This window comes from Pyxicephalus adspersus, chromosome Z (assembly GCF_032062135.1).
Source record: "Pyxicephalus adspersus chromosome Z, UCB_Pads_2.0, whole genome shotgun sequence".
Taxonomy (NCBI): Eukaryota; Metazoa; Chordata; class Amphibia; order Anura; family Pyxicephalidae; genus Pyxicephalus; species Pyxicephalus adspersus.
In genome coordinates, this window is record NC_092871.1 from 55,513,983 (window position 1) to 55,533,860 (window position 19,878).

The 19,878-nt window shown below is 40.2% G+C and overlaps 1 protein-coding gene across 1 annotated transcript; it reads right to left on the bottom strand.

Annotated features, from left to right (window-relative positions):
- Positions 1-10,022: 10,022 nt before the first annotated feature.
- LOC140343628 (lysophosphatidic acid receptor 6-like) lies at positions 10,023-12,808 on the bottom strand. The gene is made up of 2 exons (XM_072430397.1): positions 12,637-12,808; positions 10,023-11,649 (listed from the first exon to the last, which is right to left on the bottom strand). The coding sequence occupies exon 2, from the start codon at positions 11,638-11,640 to the stop codon at positions 10,576-10,578; it is 1,065 nt and encodes a 354-aa protein (XP_072286498.1). The 5' UTR covers positions 11,641-11,649; positions 12,637-12,808; the 3' UTR covers positions 10,023-10,575.
- Positions 12,809-19,878: the final 7,070 nt, after the last annotated feature.

The following is a 19,878-nucleotide window of genomic DNA, read 5'->3' on the forward strand; positions in this document are numbered from 1 at the left end:
CTTGGGATGTAGAGGAGCAGCTGCAGGTGCGTCCGGAGGTGCCGGCAGAGGTGGAAGGTAGGATATTGTTATATATTTAATAAAAAAAATGTATTATTTTAAATATATTTTATATATATTATTTTAAATATATTTAAACATTTTTTTTATTTTATTTTTTTGCAGTTTATTATGGCTTCCCCTGCAGAGGAGGTAGTGGAATCTGTGGTGGATATTGATTGTGTGTAATGTAACTTTTTTTTGTTTGCTCCTAAAGTTCCAGATGGAGAACGAGAAAGTCCTGAGCCAGGCACATCAGGGCAGATGGCAAAAAGTGTTGGTAAGCATTCATATATTGTTCATGCAAAAATGTCTCACATCCATGTTTTGGCTTCAAAATATATGTGTACTTAATATTCTTTTTATTTCTACACAGATGTTGTTTCCCAAAAACATGAGCAAATTGCAAAACTCGAGGCCATGGATCAAAAATGAAAGGACCTGCATGCCCTTAAAAAAGAAACTTTGCAAAACACTTAAGAAAATTTTATATTATTATTTATTTTTTATCATAGTTTTTATATTTGTTTATTAAAAATATATATATTTTTTAAAATATGTGTGTGTGTGTCATTTATTTATACTTGACTGCCAGGTTAGTTCTAAATTTGAACTACGCTGGGACAGGATGGAGAACAGCGCTAGAACAAACAGAATGAAGAATTGCACTGGAACAGGAAAACTGACCAATTTAATATTACTAACAATTAGTAATATATATATATATACACACACATGAACATCGTGAAGCACCTGTACAGAACGTTTGTTTATCGCGCATGCTCGAACATGCACGATCATTGAACGACCGTACACACGATAGATGGTGAACGATTGACATTCAATCAGATCCGTCATGCCGGTCGTTAATTTCCTATGACTATCCTTGTCCGTCAGCGTCGTTGGTCACTTTTTTTAGAATGATTTTTGGCCAATCGGTCGTTCATTGGTAGTTCGTTTACAACGATAGTTATTGGACGTGTGTACGCAGCTTTAACCTCCTCATACTGTTGCAGCTCAAGATTGTTTATAGATATTTAGGGGTAAATGTGGATACATATAGATGTATATATATATATATATATATATATATATATATATATATATATAATGTATATGTGTGGGGATGTTGGTGATCTGTTTCTCTTTGTCAGACCACCTAGGGTTTCCAAGGAGTTCCAATGACACTAGGGACATTGGACAAACAGATTCAGTTACCATAATAATGAGGCCTGAATCAGCAGATTTTGGATGAATAGCTGGACAGATGGGTGGGGTTGATGGCCCATCCAAGCCTTTTGGTGACACCTAAAATTAGATAACCCCACCTGGCTTTACCTCCAGCTTCCCATATCAACCTAGCTAGGAGGCCTAGTAAATTCCTGAAGTTACAGTAACCAATCCCAGTCTGCGGGGGGGAGGGGTGCATCAACCAATAGTCATCCCACAGATCACATCCAGTAACCAATCCAAGAGCCCCAAGGATACCGAATGGGAATTACCTATATAATAAATGGGAACTGAGAGAATGAAGATCTATTGCTTGCTTGCTTGCTCGGTCTTGCTCCCTAGCTTGCTCTCCTTGACTCCTGAGGGTCACCTTGAGTAAGCTGATATGGAGCCCTCTTCTGAAGGAAGTAGGCTCCTGAGGTACCCATTAACCTCTTAGCTGTAAGGTAGGTAGCTGTAAGATATTCCTGATTGTAGTTTCATGGGTGTCTATAGTATTATTGCAATTTTTACCTTTTTGTAATTACTGTATTGTTTACTAAGCATTGTTAGATTACTGTTGGAATGCGCAACATGGGTGGCATGAAATTAGCACTCATATGCAAACTGGCTGTTGGTGGAACCTGTTGGGGGTTGACTCTGAAAAGCCTCTGGGAATGACAGTGGGAGGTTGAGATAACACCTCTGTGAGCAGGAATATCCTGGCAGGTGTGTAAACATCAAGGAAGGATGACATCAAGAAAGCCAGGACCAAATCAAAGGACTTGCCCTCACTACAGCAGCACCACCTACTGGAGAATATCAGCGGACACCTGGGAGCAGGGTGTTTCCAGAAGTGGGAGGACACCTGAGTAAGGGGTGGATGTATGGGTGTGACTGGATGTGGACGGGGGTCCTGGAGGTGTATAAAAACGGGCAACTGCCCCAAATCTCTCTCTTTTTCTCTTCCAAAGGTACAGGGTACAGAGGACGGACTCTTTGCGTAACGTATCATTTTACTTTGTCTATATATGATTATTGTTTAGCTTAACTGGAATAATTATTGATTAATTCTGTGTTCATTGTTAATAAATATCTTGTTACTTAAGATCTGTGTGATTATTAAGCTAATAGAGACTTAGTGAAGATACTGACATTCAAGAAAAGGGATAAGGGAAACAGGAAAATTTTCTTACAATTACCATAGGGGTTTTCCTACTAATAACCTTATTTCCATGTACTGTGTATATTATTTATTGAAGTTCCTATATCTGGATATCAAACAATATTGCTGTGTATTTTATGTTTCACCTTGTTTTCTTATTTAAACTGTTTGAATGACTAGCTATCATTTGTGCATGAACCTTCTTTTTATTGAATATCTATATGCATTGATAGGGGATATATCATCCATATTTCTGCAGATAATATTCCAAATCAACAATACTCTCACTTATCCTACACCTGTCATGTCTCTTCAAAGTTGCAGACTAGAGTCAAGCTCAACAGGGTCTTTTTCCCTGCTTATTCTGCCATGCCCGTTCCCTTGGCTGTGTTTTCGCTGAATAGTAGGTAGGGAATCTCGTTCATCCATTCATGCGTGTAACTAATTAGATGACAAGACATTTGACTACTTTAAGAGAGTCAAAGTTACTCCCTCCGTTTACCTGTGCCTGCCCAGTACCCAGCTCTAAATGCCAGTTAACAACGCCATCCACACTCCATCTCAGAGCCCACTGCCTTCTCCTCCTGTTTTTACTGCTCCTGCCTGCTGAGTACCCAGCCCTAGATGCCAGTTACCAATGCTGTCCACGCTCTGTCCCAGGGCCCACGGTCTCCTTCTCCTGCTGTTACTGCTGCTGCCTGCCCACTACCTAGCTCTAGATGCCAGTTACCAATGCTGTCCATGCAGCATATTACAAAGTTACAGCTAGCAGATAGGTGAGGGGAAGCCTCAGCCTCTTCACATTCATCAATAGTTGGAGCCTCTACAGTCCTAACCTCTTCATCCTCCCACTTATCCTACACCTGTCATATCTCTTCACAGTTTCAGACAAGAGTCAAGCTCAACAGAGTCTTCTTTCCAGGCAGCAATGTCCCTTACACAGCAATGTCTCTAATAGCTATGGCCCCTACACTATCCATGTGAGGGGAAGCCTCAGCTTCTTCACATTCATCAATAGTTGGAGCCTCTACAGTCTTAACCTCTTCATATTCACCAATGTCTCCCATAGCTACAGCCCCTACACTGTCCATGTGAGGGGAAGCCTCAGCTTCTTCACATTTACCAATCGTTTGAGCCTCTACAGTCTTAACCTCCTCATACTACCACTTATCCTACACCTGTCATGTCTCTTCACAGTTGCAGACTGGAGTCAAGCTCAACAAGGTCTTCTTTCCCCACTGATTCCGCCAAGCCTGTTCCCTTGGCTGTGGTTTCACTAGATAGTAGGTAGGGACAGTGGGAATCTCGTTCATACATTCATGTCTCCAAAAGCTACAACTTCTACACTGTTCATATAGATGATGGCCTCAACCTCCAATGCCGTCCTTGCTCTGTCTCAGGGCCCACCACCTCCTTCTCCTGTTGTTGCTGCCGCCGCATGCCCGGTGCCCAGCTCTAGATGCCAGTTACCAAGCTGTCCACACTACGTCTCAGAACCCACTGCCTCCAACTCCTGCTGTTACTGCTGCCACCTGTCTAGTACCCAGCTCTAGATGCCAGTTAACAATGCCATCCACACTCTGTCTCTGGGCCCACTGCCTACTCCTCCTGTTGTTACTGGTGCCCACTACCCGGCTCTAGATGCCAGTTACCGATGCGGACCACCCTCTGTCTCAGGACCCACCGCCTCCTCCTTCTGCGGTTGCTACTGCTGCCTGTCAGTACTCCATTCACTAAAATTGTACACTTCTGGGTGACATTGATGATTCACTACACCCAGCTCTAGATGCCAGTTAAAAATGTTGTCCATGCTCCATCTCAGGGCCTACCACCTCCTCCTCCTGCTGCTGTTGCCTCTCAGTACTCTATTCACAAAAATTGTATTACAGACTTCTAGGTGGCATTGACTATGCACTACACAAAGCTCTAGATTCCAGTTAACAATGCAGTCCCCACTCCTGTGGGACCTATATGACTTGTAACAGAGCTGTGTAACTGGCTAATTTTTTGACTGAAAGACCCCCCTCAGGGCCCTTTACCTGTACTCAGAAGCCTGTGTATGGCTTGTAACGAAGCAGTGAAACCTTGCGGCTAATTTTTGGACCATAGGAAACCCCTTGGGGCCCTCTCTGCCTCTACTCGGAGGCCTGTATAAAATATGGCATGTTCCTTTGACCTCCCCATAAAATGGCCTTGCCAGCAACATAAAAAAGCCTTCCTGATTTTTTTCTTGACTTGTACAGTGTTGTGCAGAGGTGTGGGAGTCTTGACATTACTTTTTAAATGTATTTATAGGCTGTAGAATCTCTACACAGTCCAGAACAATAACCCAAATTTTTGGCAACAATAACCCCATTGACTTTAATGGTGTTCGAATATGATCACCCAAACAATATAGGCCTATTTGAGCGAATAGCTGTCAAATCGAATTGTGAGATATTCGACCACCACTAGTATTCATTGCAGAGATTTTGGGGTACAAAGAAGATTACTGCCTCTCTATAAGTGGCCAGATACATTGTATGGTGTAGTTTCTGCTCTTAGGTACAGGATAGGTGAACAGAGTGCAACGTATGACAGGCCAGCACTGTATATTAGCTTTAATTTTGTATCTTTCAATAACAAAATTACACATTAATAAAGTGAGCACAAAATGGTGAGTGCAGAAATTCTTGATTTGTCATCTCTTATATTTGGTACATGTACGTTATGGTAACTAAAATTATTTCAAATTAATTTAATTTTAAAATAAAACTATTCTAGTTCTAAACATACATCTTTAATGTTTGTTTGCATTTTGGCCCGCAAGTTTTATCCTAACCACCTGGGCGGTTAGCCCGAGCCTGGTTCGGGGTAAGAAAACTTGCTACAATTGAGTCCAATACAAAGAAATCTTTATATAATATATATATAATTGTATTATATATATATTATATAAGCTACTGTACAGTTACATTACATTTTACACTATTTTTTTTTTTTTTAAGATTTTTTTTTATAATGTTTTATAAAAAATGTTTTAAAGGTTTATTATTAAATGTATTAAATTTTGGACATATTTCGATGAGTTATGCCTAAGAATTATAGCCTACAATCTAAAATAAATTTCCATGCAAAAAATGTAACGCTTTTTGCATGGAAGTATGCAAAGAATTAGAACACATGGCATTCGTGTACGCGTCTCTCGACGATTCCTGATGATGTCAGTCCATACGCCCGTCGACGGGGGTCGTAGCGGGAAATTCAAATATTTTGTATTGGATTCAATACAAAGTCCTGTATCCAATCCAATACAAAATAATACAAAATATATTTATGTGGTTTTGTCTATAGGTATGTGACGTTGGACTCTGTTTTAAAATTTACCACACTAGGGAGGTGTTTTATAAAAATATATTACTATATTACCGAATTATTGCATTTTCAGTATTTTTTATTTATTTATGCATTCTTGTTTAAGCTGATTTTTGTGTTTTTATTTATTATTATTATTATTATTGTTATTTATTTAATATTATTATTTTTTTTTTTACATGATTGGTATGTTTCAAATGATTCGGGTGTTTCAAACTTTATTATATTCAGGATATCTACTAGACCCTTGTTCGGACATATTTCTGTAAGTTACAGGTCTACAATTTAAAGAAAAAAATTTCATGAAAAACAGTGTAACGCTTTTGGTACAGAAATCCAGACATCAGTGAAACGCCCAGGTGGTTAATGTCAGTAGCGGTCTTCAGATGAAAAAAGGTTGGGCACCACTGGTCTAGAAGAAAATGTGATATTGTTGATGCACCTTCAAGAGGACGCATCACATGTTCATATAACTAGTAAAAGTGGAAAAAATGCATTAGACATATATGAAATTCTAATATGAAATGCAGTATTCATATATGATCAGCATTTTATTAATACTCTATCAAATTGTTTATTCTATCTCCATTTGTAAGAGCAATCTATTTAGTGGATATAGGCACAAATTATCTGTATGGATTTTTCTCAGTTTTTGAAACTACAGAATTTTTGTTGGCTGGCAAGCAATATTCTTGATGATGTGTTTTGCTCGTTTTACATTGAAATCATGTGGATAGCAATAGGTATGCAAAATTTCTTATAAAAACTTCTCTTATGGCAGGTTCCAAGGCAATGGCAAACACTAGTCTGTTGCCTGTGCCCTCCAGCTATGTCCAGTAGTGACCCTGAGTTTGGCTGTAGGAACCAGTAAATGTTGTTGGAATTTGTCAACAGCAGAATGACATTGACAGGAGGTTACAACTTAGTTTCCAGGTGACAGCTGAATGATATATTGGTCACAGGTTGCAACATTATGGGGCCTTTTTCCTTCCTCGTAGCAGTATGTTGGTTTCCGTTTTTCTGTCTCTATGCACTTTAACAGGACTACTGATCTATAATTACAAGGTCATTTTTATTTGTATTAGTCTGTCATTTGCAATCCCTATTTAATGTACAGCGCTGTGTAATATGTTGGCTCTATATAAATCCTGTTTAATAATAATAATAATAATTTCATATTGCAAATGGTGTTGCTGTTTTATCAGTAATATTATTTATGTAGACAGCCTCCTCTGCATGGTTTTAATAAAGAAAATATACACACATCTGTCTCTTTTAAAGTTGCACTTCCTTAAAATGTCTGCAAACTGTACCAAAGACCTTCTCTTATTTGCCTTATTGTGGCTTATTAAATATACCATTGAAAGAGGTCTCATATATCTTCTAGGTATTGATCATGTCAGAAAATCACAGCTGTCCTGTGTTCTATGCACACTGTGCCACCAATGCAAATAGCATTTTTTCCTCTTGATTGATTGTCCTCTCTTTAAACATGTATCATGATGGATCAAAGGCTAATTCTCTAACCTAGTTAGTGAGGCAGACTTTAGTGGTCTTTGGTTTAGTGGTAAAATCAAACTTGCAAAAACTTCATTCTAGTAGCCCAACAAACTTCTGCAGAATAATGCATGCATTTGTCATCAGACATCCAACCACCAAAGCTGGCAATGATTGCAAAATCTAACTCATATAAAATAGGTCTACAAAACAGAATTCATTGCTAATTCGGACAGCAAGGTCCAAAACTCCATTCTTATAAATCAGAAACAGGAATATAGTAAAGCATGATGAAAAAAAATTTTATTTTGTGTACACCTACTATATAATACATTTAGTGGTAGGATACGCCCACTCTTATACTTCTTTCCAGAGAATCTGCCTCTTGCCCAACATTTATAGAAGTAACCTTTGGTAACAATCCTAAATGGTATAGACCAAATGCAATAAACAGTTTTATTACACATGAATCCTGGAATACATTTCCATTGCATGGGGGCTCACATGATCTCCTCAAGGTGAGGGGTGTTTTTCACCTGAGCCAGGCCCCCTTGCAGATAATTATTGGCAACATGATCTATCCTACTCAAAGCCAACAGCCCAACACAGTAGAAGACTACTTCCTGCTCCTTTAGGCACCCATGGTGCAACATTTTTGCACTACTCCACAGGACATTTACTATGCAAAGCCCTCTGATTGTTGTGGCAAGAACAATGCTGCTGACAATACTCACTAGTGTGCTATAATAGCTGCCGGAATAAACCAACTTTACCATTCTCAAATACAAACGCTGTAGATTGTGTGTGTGTATTGTGGTGAGAATACAAAGACTTTTGTCCGCTTCTAAAAGCATTTGGGAATCCTAACAGTTGAAGATAATATTTAATCCTATATTTGGCTCAGGAAAATTGGTTCAAAGCTAATGTTAATGCATCCATCTTTTAGGAATAATGCTACTGTGCTGTTCATGCTTACACTTTAGGCTGGAACAAGTAGGCTCACAGGCCACAATTACATTGTTAACCAAATTGACCTGAGAGTTAAACCGACCTGAGAGTCACAAACTGCTCAATGCTCAAGGAATCCCCAACAACCCTCGGAGGAACCCTGGTTGAGAAACACTGCTTCAGAGCAACATGTTAAAGAGGCTGCAGACTTTTCCCAAATCACTATAAAACCTCCTAGACAAAACTCAGGTATCTAAGGTACTAAAAGATTCTTTTGCTTGAGTTGCATTGTTTTCAGTTCAGCAAACATTTACCAGTTTAAATTTTTAGTTGTGTGTACCAGCTATAAACATAAAATATATCTTTTTATTTTTCATACATAATATTACTATGTTCATTACATTTCAATTTATTTGAAGACAAATATACACTATTATTGTGATAAAAAAAGACATGGAGGCAACAGCTGCCAGCTGGAATAATATTCTTTCAAGGTCATAAGTGTATCACACTGACCTAGGAAGTCTAGCAGAATTCTCTCCAGCAATAACATTTTAGAAAGTTGAGCTATTAAAGAGGAACTATTAATTGAAGAAAATATGTGATCAAGCAGATTGTTTATTGCAAAAGGCAGGTGGCTCAGTGGTTAGCACTCTGACCTTTGCAGCAGTAGATCCCAGGTGCAAATCTCGGCCAGGGCACCATCTGCATGAAGTTTGCAGGTTCTTCTCGTGTTTGTGTGGGTTTCCTCCAACATTGCAAAAACATGCAGTTAGGTTGATTGGCTTCCCCTCAAAAAATGACCTCAGACTGTGGGTAATGAAATATGACTAAAGTATGGAAAATTAAATTATGAGCCCCTTTGATGGACAGGTAATGACATAACTATGGTCTTTGGAAAGCACTGAACAATATGTTGGCGCTATATAAATATTGCGTAATAATAATAATGTCCCTTCCGCAATAAAACATACCTTCCTGCCTATTCATAATCCTTTCTGAAATAAAAACCAGGCTGTTCATGTGCAAATCTGTGTATGGTGCCAGGTATCCTGACGTACTCCAGGGTGCTGGAAGTAAAAAAACTCCTGTGCACATGCAAGGTAATTCATTGCAGTCTGGCCAATCTCAATGGCCAGTAAACCTAACCCGGAAGAAGACCAGGAGAAGACAGTGATGAAATACACAGGAGACAGGTAATTGTGAATAAAATAAATACAAATAGGCCAGTTTGTTTATTTTATTACAGAAGGTACTTCATCTGTTTTTTTCCACAAAAGGTCCTGCCTGGTCATTTTTATTTTTTATTTTTAACGTTTAGTTTCACTTTAAAATGACAATAGCAAGCTCATGAAGTCACTGTAGAATATTTGTTACCTCCTTTTCTTGAAATGGGGAACTGGGTATAGATACTAGTTTAGTATCTAAAAAATATATGTTGGGTCTCCTCTCCTTTGGAACCTTTAGGGCACATTCTGTGCCCCTTTAAGGGGATTTCTCCTCACTGCCTGTCAAAGATACATAATTGAAAGTAAACAAAAAAGGCTCAGAAGTGAGGGAAGTCCCCCTGTAGACAGTTGTCACCAAAATAAATGTCTCAATTAGATCTATCTTCTCTTCCTAATGGAATCTTCCTGATGGTGATGGAATGCTCATTACTTTTTGTCTAGATGATAGTTGTCACCAGGGCAACTACAAATGGTGAATCTCCCCATCAGGGACACAGATAACAACAAAAATTTGCCCTAGAAATCTAAATTAAAATTGTTTTGGCTAGAGATAAGTTTTAAAATAAAGCCTTTGGAAGATCTTTAGATTGAAGGTTTATTTTATTGCAATATGACAGAACAAACATACATTTTTTTCCTGGTTTAATCTGCTCAGCAACAACAAACACAGACAAAGACACTCAATCAAAATAGGATCTGGGAGCAAGATATACATTTAGGTTCACAGTGGAGTTGTAATTTTATTATTGTATCCTACTTAATTGTAGTTAATTTGGAGTTACTGTAAAGGAGTTCTTGTTCCTGGAGAAGCATGGGGCTCACAAAGCTCCATATTTAAATAAGGGGAGGTTAGTAATGGTATCCTACATATTCCCTTTAAGGCCATTAATTATTTTTTTTTCATGTGTCAAAAAAAGCCATTGCTTAGGAAGCTGGGGACCACATACAGGTTTAGTCAGTGATATTTGTTGAGCAATGGCAATGCCCCAAAACTCCAATACAGCAGGTTAAGCAAAGAATTTCAGGTTCCAACTTAAGCTTTTCATAGATAAGCTAATTGACTTCAAGACCAAAGTATTTGATTTAGCCTACTCAATTATCAGTTTTGACTGGGCTTGGTCTTTGAACCAGTGCTTATTTCTCCCATCCAACTGACCCTGACAACCCTGTCTCTGTGGTGCTTATAGTTGGAAGAGGAACCTGTTGGCTTACATCTGAAGGAGCCTCCACTGGGTTTCCATGAACATAGCCTGTGATGTTCCTGTCACGCCGCTTTTGTGGAAATCGACACCAGCTTGTAAATGTGCTTTTAAACCTGTCAGAAGCATAACAGTATAGTATTGGATCCATACAACAATTTGTTCCTGACATCATCCAAGTGATGTAATAGGCAACCTCAACACTTTCCAATAAAGAACACAAACTTGGAAAAAACAATGTGATGGTGACGCCCATGGTCCTGGTGATATGGACGGGGATGTAGCAGATAATGAATATTATAAGGGAGACAAGGATGGTCTGTATGGACTTGGCCACCATGACTTTGCTTTGGGTGTTCATTGGGTTGACTTTAAGGATATATCGACTTAGTAGAGTATAACAGACCAACGTTATGAAGAAAGGAATGAAGAGACCAGTGAAAAGGATGACCCAGTTCCAGACAAAAAATAAAACTGCTTGTTCATTCTGATGAAAACTGAGACATTTTTTAACACCATGAACCTCAGAAGTTTTAAGAACAAAGAAAAATGGAATACCTTGGCATAAAAGGCAACCCCAAATGATGAGGCACAGTTTTTTGATGAATGGTTTTCTGGTCAAAGCTGGTCTTTTGACATTGTGAGTGACAGAAAAATACCGGTGGACACTGAATATGGTGAGGAAATAGATGCTTCCATACATGTGAGTGCTAAGTAAGAAGACTTTGAACTGGCAGAAGAACAATCCAAACGTCCAGTGGTCAGTAAGGGAGTAGATAATGATCAGTGGAGCTGCTGGGGTAATGACTGCATCAGAGATGGCCAAGTTAAACTGGAGAATCACTGTGGAGTTCCAATGTTTTACCTTGAACCAAAATATCCATAAACTGATGCAGTTTAATACAAAGCCAATACAGAAGATGAAGCTCAAGAAAATAGGGATGAAAAGGTTGATGGGCTGTGGCTGACAGCCAGTGAAATTCCCAGTGGAGTTCAACATACTAAAATTCTGTAAAACAAAAAAATGTAAATCGGAACTGTTCATTCAAGGATATAATTTTGCATAACTCAAAAATGTTTTTCAAATGCAGCAATATGTTTTAAATCACATACCATAACTAAAGATATTTCTCTTTTTAAATCAAACAACACTCATCATGTTATCATTATGTTACACAATCACCCATATGTTATTACCTATTACTTAAAAGTAGGAAAACGCACATAGGTGTACTACTTCACAGCTCTCTATCTCACAGGTGGGATAAAAATATCCACCTGCAATAAATATAATTACAATAGACCTAGGGTCTGTGCTTGGGGAATATTGAGAAAAAGAGGGATATGGAGCATTTGTCTGCAAAAAAATACCTTTTAACTGAAGATAACAAGTATGTAAACCCCCTCCCCCGATAAAAGAAAATCTTCTTGTATTAGCTCCCTTTTAATCTGCTCAGTTTACCTATTTTTTCCTAAATAACTTTCTGTGTTGGAGGAAAGTAATAGCATGTAGACTATTTAGTCCCTCAGTGACTAATCTTGAAATCCATATGGCCCCAACAAAGAAGGGTGGATACAAGACCCTACACAACTTAAAAATGTTACTTGTGTTTAAAAATTACAAACCTCTAACTACCTTTTAATTTATGAGATTATAAATTATAAGATTTGCTGGAACTTTTTAGTCTTGGAAAGACTAGATGCATATAGGGTTAATGTCAAAGAGCTGCACAGGATGACCAAAAAGCAAGCAACCAAACACTTTAAAATTTCCATGGACATGATGCTCATTTTTCTACCATAGTTGAAGAGTAATTTTGGGGGAATGCAGTTTAATTTACTGCTATATTTATGTGACATGGGAGAAAACCAGAAGAAATCAAGATATGGGATCCTGATATTTCAAGGCAAGTGTGCTAGCCACAGAGCCACCATACCACCCACAACTAAAATACCCGTTAAAATTAAAAGAAAAATTACATCATGACTCACTTACCTGTTCTCTCAGCAGATGCACTGTCCTAAAAAATGTCACAAAGGAACTTTGTCTAGAAAGTGAGCTGTGATTACCACCAGTACATTTCCAGTAAATGTTTTGTTATGTTATTGGTAAAGATGTATTGTTACATCCTCTGCGTTTTCCTTTATGTGCTAATAGCTAGCATTGGGTAAACAACAACGGCTTGGTGTAAGCAAGTTTTAACAAAAGGGAAATTATATATTGTGGTGGGAGGAAGTGAGAACTGGACAGATTCAGAATTTCAAGAAACAATCTGCAACTAAATGCATTAGTATTGGCAACACATAAACTCTGGGACATTGGTTAAAGGCACAGCCCAGTGAAATAGTTAAGGGGCACTATAATGGTTGTGGGTTAGTGCTTTCAATTTTTTTAATACATCCTTTTCTTTGCATTTAATACATGACACATGATTCCAAAAGCATTGTAGAATATCTAAAGTGGTTTTCTTTCAGACTTCTTAATGGATTTAAAACTTTAAATGGTCCAAGCTGTCCAATAAGGGATCAGTTTCTATATTGACTCATTCACTTGTGTGTGTAAATTTCATCTTGAACTACTAAGCTTTGTAAAGAATGGATGTTTTCGAACAAGAGGCAAGGAGAAATTGGACCACATGTGGAAAGGAGCCTAACGTTTCATCTACTGGTTGGGTAGAAGAATATAAACTATTCAGTATTTCACAGTGGGCCAAAATTATGGTGGAAGCTGAGTGAAACAGCAAACCTGGAGTTAATTTCCTAAAAAATACTTTGGTATTGTGTGCCAAATGTTGTCACTCCTGGACCAAATCTATTCAGGGTTTGCTGGATCACCCAGGCTGCCCTATCTTCTCCAGTCTTAGAGCTTTATTAAAGCAGGTCTTATAGTTCCAAAAAATTGTGACCAGGTGAGCAGCAAGATGGAGTGATTCCTATTCCTCACTTCCCCTTTTTATGCTCTGTGTGTGTATCTCTATCCCTAACTGTCCCTTTTGTATGCTCTGTGTGTGCGCCCCTATCCCTCACTGCCTCTTTTCATGCTCTATGTGTGTGTCTCTATCCCTCACTGTTTCTTATTATGCTCTGTGTGTGTGTCCCTATCCCTCACTGCTTCTTTTTCAGCTCTGTCCGTGCATCCCTATCCCTCACTGCCTTTTTTTGCTCTATATGTTTATCCCTATCCCTCACCACCCCTTTTTCTTGCTTTGTGTGTCCATCCCAATCACTCACTGCCCTTTTTTATGCTCTATGTGTGCGTCCCTATCCCTCAATGCTTCTTTTTATGCTCTATGTGTGCATCCCTATCCCTCAATGCTGCTTTTTATGCTCTGTTTGCGTGTCCCGATCCCCCATTGCTTCTTTTTATGCTCTGTGTGTGCATCCCTATCCCTTACTGGCTCTTTCTTTGCTCTCTGTGTTGGTCACTGTCCCTCACCGGTTCTAGTCTCTATGTGTGCATCCCTTTCCCTCACTGCTCCTTTTTATGCTCTGTGTGTGCATCCCTTTCCCTCGCTGCATTTTTTTATGCTCTGTGTATGCGTCTCTATCCCTCACTGCCTCTTTTTATGCTCTGCGTGTGCATCAATATCCCTCACAGCCTTTTAATGCTTTGTGTGTGGGTCCCTATCCCTCACTTCCCTTTTTTTGCTGTATGTGTTCATCCCTAACCCCCACTACCATTTTTTGCTCTAAGTGGGCATCCCTATCCCTCACTGCCCCTTTTTATGGTCTGTGTGTTCATCTCTATCACCTGTTGCTTCTTTTTATACTCTCTGTGCATCCCTATGCCTCACTGTCCCTTTGTATGGTCTGTGTGTGCATTCCTATCCACCATTGCTTCTTTTTATGCTCCGTTTATGCATCCCTATCCCTCACTTCCTTTATGCTCTGTATTTGCATCCCTATGCCTCGCTGCTTCTTTTTATGCTTTGTGTGTACGTCCCGATCCCTCACTGCTTCCTTTTATGCTCCATGTGCGCATCCCTATCCCTCACTGCCTTTTGTATGCTCTACGTGCATCCCTATCCCTCACTTCCCCTATTTGTTTTGCTCTGTGTTTGCATTCCTATCCCTCACTGCTTCTTTTATGCTCTCTGGGTGCATTGCTATCCCTCACTGCCTCTTTTTATGCTATATGTGTGTGTCTCTATCCCTCACTGCCTTTTTTTTTGCTCTATATGTTCATCCCTATCCCTCACCACCCCTTTTTTTTGCTTTGTGTGTCCATCCCAATCACTCACTGCCCTTTTTTATGCTTTGTGTGTGCATCCATATCCCTCACTGCTTCTTTGTATGCTCTGTGTGTGCATTCCTATACCTCACTGCCCCTTTTTTTGCTCTGTTTTTGCATGTGTTGGTCACCGTCCCTCGCTGGTTCAATTCTCTGTGTGTGCATCCCTATCCCTCACTGCCTCTTTTTATGCTCTGTGTGTGCATCCCTATCCCTCACTGTATGTTTTATGCTCTGTGTGTGCGCCTTATACTTCACTGCCTTATTTTATGCTCAGTTTGTGATTTCCTATCCCTCACTACCCCTTTTTTTTGCTCCATTTGTGCATCCCTAACCCTCACTTCCTTTCTTCATGCTATGTATATGCATCCCCATGCCTCGCTGCTTCTTTTTATTCTTTGTGTGTACATCCTTATCTCTTACTGCCTCTTTTTATGCTCAATGTGCGTGTCCCTATCCTTCACTGCTATTTGTTATGCTCTGTATGTGCAGCTCTGTCCATCACTACCCCATTTTTTGCTCTATGTGTGCATCCCTATCCCTCACTGCTTCTTTCTATGCTCTGTGTGTGCACCCCTATTCCTCACTGCTTTTTTATGCTCTTTGTGTGCGTCGTTGTCCCTCACTGCTTCTTATTAAGCTCTGTATGTGTGGCCGTATCCCTCACTGCTTCTTTTATTGCTCTGTCTGTGCGTCCCTATCCGTCATTGCCTCTTTTAATGCTCTGTATGTCCCTATCCGTCACTGCCTTTTGTATGCTGTATGTGCATCCCTATCACTCACTACCCCCTTATTTTTGCCCTATCCTTCACTACTCTCTATGTGGGTACCTATCCCTCACTGCTTCATTTTATGTTCTGTGTGTGCGTCCCTATCCGTCACTGCCTTTTGTATGCTCTATGTGCATCCCTATTACTCACTACCCCTTTTTTTTTGCCCTATCCGTCACTGCTCTGTTTGTGCGTCCTTATCCCTCACTGCTTCTTTTTATGGTCTGTGTGTGCGCCCCTATCCCTCACTGCCTTTTGTATGCTCTATGTGCATTCCTATCCCTCACTACACCTTTATTTGCCCTGTGGCTGCATCCCTATCCCTTACTGCTTCATTTTGTGCTCTCTGTGCATTCCTATCTCTCACTGCCTCATTTTATGCTCAATGTGCGCGTTCTTATCCCTCACTGCCATTTTTTATTCTCTGTATGTGCATCCCTCACTAGCCCCTTTTTTACTCTATGTGTGCATCTCAATCCCTCACTGCCCCCTTTTATGCTTTGTGTGTGCATCCCAATCCCCCACAGCTCCTTTTGTGGTCTGTGTGTGCATACCTATTCCTCACTGCCTCTTTCTATGATCTGTGAGTGCGGCCCTATCATTCACAGCTTCTTTTTATGCTCAGTTTGTGGGATCATTTCCCTCACTGCCCCGTTTCATGCTCCGTTTGAGCATCTTTATCCCTCACTGCCTGTCTTTATGCTCTGTATTTGCATCTCTATGCCTCGCTGCTTCTTTTTATGCTCTGTTTGTGCGTCCCTATCTATCACTGCTTCTTTTTATGCTATATGTGCGCATCCCTATCCCTAACTGTTTTTTTTTGCTCTATGTGCATCCCTATCTCTCACTACCCCTTTTTTTTGCACTGTGCCTGCATCCCTATCCCTCACTGCTTCTTTTATGCTCTCTGGGCTCTCTGCTTACTGCCATTCTTTATGCTCTGTATATGCATCCCTTTGCCTCCTTGCTTTTTTTTATGCTCTATGTGCGTGTCCCTAAACCTCACTGGCTTTTTTATGCTTTTATGTGCATCCCTATCCCACACTATGACTTTTTTTGCTCTGTTTCTGCATCCCTATCCCTCACTGCTTCTTTTTTTACTCTCTGTGTGTATTCCTATCCCTCACTGCTTCTTTTTTTACTCTCTGTGTGTATTCCTATCCCTCACTACTCTCTGTGTGTATTCCTATCCCTCACTGCTTCTTTTTTTACTCTCTGTGTGTATTCCTATCCCTCACTGCTTCTTTTTTTACTCTCTGTGTGTGTTCCTATCCCTCACTGCCTCTTATTCTGCTCTATGTGCGCATCCCTATCCCTCACTGCCTTTTTTCATGCTCTGTATGTGCATCCCTATCCTTCACTACCCCTTTTTATGCTTTGTTTGTACATCCCTATTCCCCATTGTTTGTTTTCATGCTCTGTATTTGAATCCCTATGCCTCGCTGCTTCTTTTTATTCTTTGTGCGTACGTCCCTATCCCTGACTGCCTCTTTTATGCTTAATGTGCGCCTCCCAATCCGTCACTGCCTTTTGGTATGCTATGTATGTGCATCCCTGTCCATTACTTCCCCATGTTTTGCTCTTTGTGTGCATCCCTATCCCTCACTGCCTCTGTATATGCTCTGTGTGTACATCCCTATCCCTCACTGTATTTTTATGCTTTGTGTGTGCATCCCTATCTTTCACTGTTTCTTTTTATGCTCTGTGTGTGCATCCGCTATCTCGTATTGCTTCTTTTTATGCTCTGTGTGTGCATCTCTATCCCTCACTGTCCCTTTCTATGCTCTCTATATATGCATCCCTATGCCTCACTGCTTCTTTTTTATTCTCTCTGTGTGCGTCCCTATCCCTCACTGCTTTTTTTTATGCTCTGTTTGTGTGTCCCTATCCCTCACTGTCCCTTTTTATGCTCTGTGTGTGCATCCCCTATCTCGTATTGCTTCTTTTTATGCTCTGTGTGTGCATCTCTATCCCTCACTGTCCCTTTCTATGCTCTCTATGTTGGTCACTTTCCCCCACTGGTTCATTTCTCTTTTAGCACATCACTATCCTCACTGTCTTTTTGAATGTTCTGTTTGTGCATCCCTATCCCTCACTGCCTTTCTTTATGCTCCTTTTTTGTATCAATATGCCCCGCTGCTTCTTTATATGCTCTGTGTGTGCGTCCCTATACCTCACTTCTTCTTTTAATGCTCTGTGTGCATGTCCCTATCCCTCACTTCCTCTTTTATGCTCTGCGTGTGTGGCCCCCTTGCTCATTGCCTTTTTTTTTTACTCTGTTCGTCCCTATCCCTCATTGCCTCTTTTTAAGCTCTGTGTGTGTGCGTCCCTTTCCTTACTGCCTTTTTTATGCTCTGTATATGCATCCCTACCTCTCACTACCCCTTTTTTTCTTGTATGTGTGCATCCCTATCCCTCACTGCCTCTTTTTATTCTCTGTGTGTGCATCCCTGTTCCTCACTGCTTTTTTTATGCTCAGTTTGTGGGTTCCTATGCCCCTTTTTATGCTCTGTTTGTGCATCCCCATCCCTTACTGCCATTCTTTATGCTCTGTATATGCATCCCTTTGCCTCCCTGCTTCTTTTTATGCTTTGTGTGTGCGTCCCTATACCTCACTGCCTCTTTTTATGCTTCATGTGCGCGTCACTATCCTTCACTGCCTTTTTTATGTTTTGTATGTGCATCCCTATCACTCACTACCCCGTTTTATGCTCTCTGTGTGCATACTATCCCTCACTGCCCCAATTTATGCTTTGTGTGTCCATTCCTATCCTCCATTGCTTCTTTTTATGCTCTGTGTGTGCATCCCTATCCCTCACTGCTTTTTTCTATGCTCTGTGTGTGCTTCCCTATCCCTCATTGCCTCTTTTTATGCTTTGCGTGTTCATCCCTATTCCTCATTGCCTTTTTTTAGGCTCTGTGTTTGTGCGTCCCTTTCCTCACTGCATTTTTTTTATGCTCTGTATGTGCATTTCTACCTCCCACTACCCCTTTTTTCCTGTATGTGTGCATCCCTATCCCTCACTGCCTTTTTTTATGCTCTGTGTGTGCATCCCTATCCCTCATTGCCTCTTTTTATGCTCTGAGTTTGCATGCCTATTCCTCACTGCCTTTTTATGCTCTTTGTGTGCGTCTCTGTCTCTCACTGCTTCTTTTTATGCTATGTGTGTACGTCCCCATCCCTCACTACTTCTTTTTATGCTCTGTGTGCATCCCTATCTGTCACTGCTTCTTTTATGCTCTGTATGTGCATCCTCATCCCTTACTGTCTCTATTTATTCCCTGTGTGTGCATCCCTGTTCCTCACTGCTTTTTTATGCTCAGTTTGTGGGTTCCTGTGCCCCTTTTTATGCTCTGTGCATCCCCATCCCTTACTGCCATTCTTTATGCTCTGTATATGCATCCCTTTGCCTCTCTGCTTCTTTTTATGCTTTGTGTGTGCGTCCCTATACCTCACTGCTTTTTTTATGCTCTATGTGCGCATCCCTATCCCTCACTGCCTTTTTTATGCTCTTTGTGCATCCATATTCTTCAGTACCGCTTGTTTTGCTCTCTGTGTTTTGCTCATACTATCCCTCACTGCCCCTTTTTGTGCTTTGTGTGTCCATTCCTATCCTCCATTGCTTCTTTTTATGCTCTATGTGTGCATCAATATCCCACACTGCATCTTTCTATGCTCTGTGTGTGCTTCCTTATCCCTCATTGCCTCTTTTTATGATTTGCGTGTGCAGCCCTATTCCTCACTGATTTTTTAATGCTCTTTGTGTGTGTTTCTGTCCTTCACTGCTTCCTATTATGCATTGTATGTGTATGCCTATCCCTCATTGCTTCTTTCTATGCTCTGTGTGTGCGTCCCTATCCTTCACTGCTTCTTTTTATGCTCTGTATGTGTATCCCTATCCCTAATTGCTTCTTTCTATGCTCTGTGTGTGCGTCCCTATCCGTCACTGCCTCTTTTTTTGCTCTGTGCATGCATCCCTATGCCTCATTGCCTTTAAATGCTCTGTGTGTAGGTCCCTATTAGTGTTGGTCGAATAGCTCACTATTTGATTCGACAGCTATTCGGCCGAATATAGTGAAAAAATTTGGGTGGTCGAATTCGAATTCGAATCCCATTAAAGTCAATGGGAGAAAAATTCGTTTTTTTTTCAGCACTGTGTAGAGCTTCTACAGCCTCCAAACAGATGTAAAAAGATACATTATAAAAGGATACATAAAAGATACATTGTAAAAAGAT